The sequence below is a fragment of the Nansenia antarctica genome (genome assembly GCF_963989245.1).
Source record: "Nansenia antarctica genome assembly, chromosome: 13".
NCBI lineage: Eukaryota > Metazoa > Chordata > Actinopteri > Argentiniformes > Microstomatidae > Nansenia > Nansenia antarctica.
This window is the reverse complement of record NC_137683.1, coordinates 9,115,918-9,119,678: the sequence shown is the minus strand read 5'-3', so window position 1 is coordinate 9,119,678 and position 3,761 is coordinate 9,115,918. Positions and strand designations below refer to the sequence as shown.

General features: G+C 44.3%; 1 protein-coding gene across 1 annotated transcript in view; it reads right to left on the bottom strand.

Moving 5' to 3' along the window:
• Positions 1 to 556: 556 nt before the first annotated feature.
• The window catches only part of col11a1a (collagen, type XI, alpha 1a), a gene marked incomplete at both ends in the record, with an annotated part of 83,856 nt that continues 80,651 nt past the window's right edge, over positions 557 to 3,761 (bottom strand). Inside the window, 7 exons of the mRNA XM_080543930.1 lie at positions 557 to 703; positions 1,183 to 1,416; positions 1,995 to 2,063; positions 2,363 to 2,475; positions 3,057 to 3,303; positions 3,549 to 3,602; positions 3,707 to 3,742. Of these exons, the coding sequence (XP_080400056.1) occupies positions 557 to 703; positions 1,183 to 1,416; positions 1,995 to 2,063; positions 2,363 to 2,475; positions 3,057 to 3,303; positions 3,549 to 3,602; positions 3,707 to 3,742 (900 nt within the window). The remainder of the gene's footprint in view (positions 704 to 1,182; positions 1,417 to 1,994; positions 2,064 to 2,362; positions 2,476 to 3,056; positions 3,304 to 3,548; positions 3,603 to 3,706; positions 3,743 to 3,761) is intronic.

Genomic DNA, 3,761 nt, shown 5'->3' with positions numbered 1-3,761 from the left:
ATTAAGAGCCGGATGCAATTCTTGATACACATGCAAGTTTTGAAAGTGGATTCAAAAATAACAGTATTGTACAAAATAATAATTACAGTTTTTTTTTATTATCAAAATACACCTCTCTTAGCACCTCTTTATTTTTTGTGTGTTTTGAACAAGCACCATTGTAGTCATTTTCTTTTTGTACAGCACCTGGAGATTCCAAAAAAAGAGGTCTCTTTCTCTCTCGCCTGACGACCTCCCTCGGTTATCTCCTGTTCACCCCTTCTCTGCCACGCCTTCAAATGTCCTTCACCTTTGCTCCATAACAGGGTTAAGTCATGTGATTCTAGCCCTACAAGGGCAACAAGTATTTTCCTGGGTAATACATACATACATGGCAAGACATGTTCACTACACCATTTTTTTTTAATATTCAAAACTTGCATGTGGCATGGAAAAGGGTGAGGGTGGGGGAGAGGGGGTGGATTGGGGTGGGAAAGGGGTGGGGGGGGGTTGGTGGTACCCAAAATGTCTTGACTTGACTTTCTTTGCTGACCCCGCCAAGTTTGTTTGTTTGTTTTTAGCCAAGGAAGCAGACGGGGCCAACTTCAAATCCAAACTTCTGGCTGGGATCCCCAAAGTCATGCAACATGATGTCGATGATTGGAACCTGATCGATTTTGGGTGTATTGATTTCCATCACAGTCTTTCCATAGCCCTTCCTCGTCTGTGGGGAGAGAATGGAGAAACAGTTAGACACAGTCTTTGTTAAACACAAGCCTATGTTACAGTAAATGTGGAAAAGCTGTAAATGTACTTAGTACTTTCCACATCGCCGCCATGACATACAGTAGCAATCAATCAACTGAATGGACACATTTCGCATGGAATTTAATGGTTGAAACTAAAGCCCAAATGTACAGTATAGGAGTGTTTTTATCCTTTATTAAAGACATTCTAATTGTTCTACAAGGTGTGTGTGCCGTGGATTATTTGAAGTTATGCTTTTTACAGCTGAAACTTAATTTGGTGGTTGTACCAGGTCGTACCAGGTTGTACCAGCAATGAGCGTCTCTCTTTGTTGTCAAACTTGATGACAGCACTCCTGCTTTTTCCATCCCAAACATGCAGTATTTCATTTCTGGCCTATGGCTAAAAATCAACCTATGCCATTCCAGACAGGCGTTATCAAGGAGCAGCCCTTACCGCACATCCGTCCGAGAGGGCCCTGATGTAAGGGTTGTTGTCGTACGACATCTCCTCGTCGTTCGAGCCCAGGAAGCGGAGGGCCTTGTCGTAGCTGTCAGTGGTGGCGTCGTGCCACGCTACAGACTGGTGGCAGTTATAGGTGAAGTTCTGCCTAGCTGAGGCAGTCAGTAGTTTGAGGAAGGTCATCTGAACCTCGTTTATTGAGTTGCCATCTGAATCCACGTATGACAGCTGTTGGAGAGGTGGGAGATAAGAGGTTAGGTTTAGATAAGAAAGCTGTTAACACAGACAGATAACTAGTTGTTTATTGATATTCAGTGTGAGTTTTAGGATCTATGAAGCTGAGAACCAGACCCCACTAACAGTTCAGGGAAATTCATAAAAACAAAACAGAAAACACACAGTTCAGGTATATTCATCCCCATGGTTTTCATATGTCAGCATGATTTCTACAAGCTCTCAGATAACAGCATAGACCGGCAGCCAAATGGAGTCTTAGCATGATATCAAAAAATAACTCCCTCCTCCATAGTTTCCAGACAATTCATACGAATGTGATGGGTCTGAATGACCCGGAGAGAGGTTTGGGTCTCTTTGTAGCCAGCAACCCCAGGTCACTTCCTCCGTCATGTTTATGTGCTGCTCTTCTACTTCATTCATACTTTCATCTATTTGCGGCTTTCTGAAGAGCCCCAGTACTGATATACAAGACAGGAAGCAGCCGGATGCTTCTAGTTCAATGCTGTAGACATGAGACGGCCTTTTGTTAGGAAAACTGCTGTGGAGGAAAGTGGAGAGGGTGTACTTACTATTTTACCACGCTTAAATTCACTGTACCATGACCCGGGAACTTCTTTGGGCCATGAAGATATTTTGACCTGTGAACAAAACAAATGCAGATGAATTACAGATAATTTTCAATGGTTTAGTACATATTTTGCAGTATGGATTCCTGGTACATTTGTTTTGATTTGTCCCCCAAAAAACCTGGGGCTAGATACTTATTTCTTTAAATCTGAGAAGCATGCAGTAGAAAGGGTCATAGCCTATAGTAAGTGTTTGATATAAACTTGGGTCTATGAATTAGTTTTATATCTATAGCTTAACTCTCCACTAGACATGACAGGATAGAGCAGGTGTGTGTATCATCCTGCGGGGGATAGGACATGTCACTCACTCCGTTGGACTTCTTATCGGGGTAGATACAGGTCTCTCCTCCTGCCGTGAAGTTACAGTACACTTTGAAGGAGTCCCCTGAGCAGCCCTGATTTGGATCAATCCAGAATTCGCCTGAGGAAAAACAATCACAAATAACTCACACACCTGAATCGACTAACTGAATTCTACTGAGAAATGTTACATACATCCTATTTGTATACATTTCAAAAGCGAATGTGTTTAAACTCGGACCGTAACATTCCCTAGTGACATTCATGTGTGAAATTGGCCAAAGTAGAAGGATTATAAACATGGACACTGCAATAACAGCATGTCAAAACATGTCAGACATCCCACTACTTCTTTCTTCTAAAAGCTGAATCGAGATGTCCATCAACAACTGAGCTACAGTGAGTTTGCTTTGAGATAACTTCAAAAGGGAAGCAAGCAAGCTTGACAGCGCTGACATTTCGGCAAATCAAATTCAAGTGGCCTAGTGAATAATAAGTATCCCCCCGTGAGGTCATATCAGTGTTATTCAGATTCACTACTGACAGACTAGCTGTAAATACACAACCTCAACCCTCCCACCACTTCGTAATGAGCGAAAACCATCACAGTCAAACAAACATTATTATCTATCCTTACCCTGGCAGACCAATGACAACTAAAACATTTGCATATTACCCATCAGCCCTCTCTCTGTGACTCACCGTCAGGGAACTCTGGGTGGCAGAGCTGCAGGTCTTTGCACGTCCTGGCGGGGTTGTTCTGTGTACCCATGGGGTACTTCATTCGTTCGATGTCCTGTTTGAGGTTGTTGAGGGAGCCGAAGATGTCCTCCATGCCCTCTCCGTAGTCCATCATCGTCCCCGCGGCGTCGGCCTGCATGTCACTGGAGCGCCGGGTCTTCTTGGGGGACTGGATGGGCAGGGGCTGGATGACCTCGCCGGGTGGACCCTGTAGAGGAGAGAGGGCGACAGGGTTTGTTCACAGGGTTCATCGGTTCAAATAGCATCTTCAATTGAAGAATTTGAACTTCAACTATGACCTTACGTCCATGTACTGACATAGAGATATGACGACCTCGGAAAAGCGTTATCTGACACAAGAGTAAAACGTCAATAAAGGTCAATAAAGCCTACGTTTCGACATTTTCTGTCCCGAGTGCAAATCAATAACGGTTAAAGTAGGAGGCTACTTACAGGTGGACCAGGGGGACCGACCGTACCGGTGTCTCCCTTCTGACCAGCGGGGCCCTGGGGGAGACATGAAGAGAGAAACAGGTTAGTTCTCCCTCTCACTGCATTCGAACCAGCATCACTGTGCGTTCAATGGCGGTTCTAGAAGTGGTTGAACTTACAGATGTACCCTTTGATCCCTTGGGACCTTGGGGACCCTGAAAGAGAGAGCAGAGA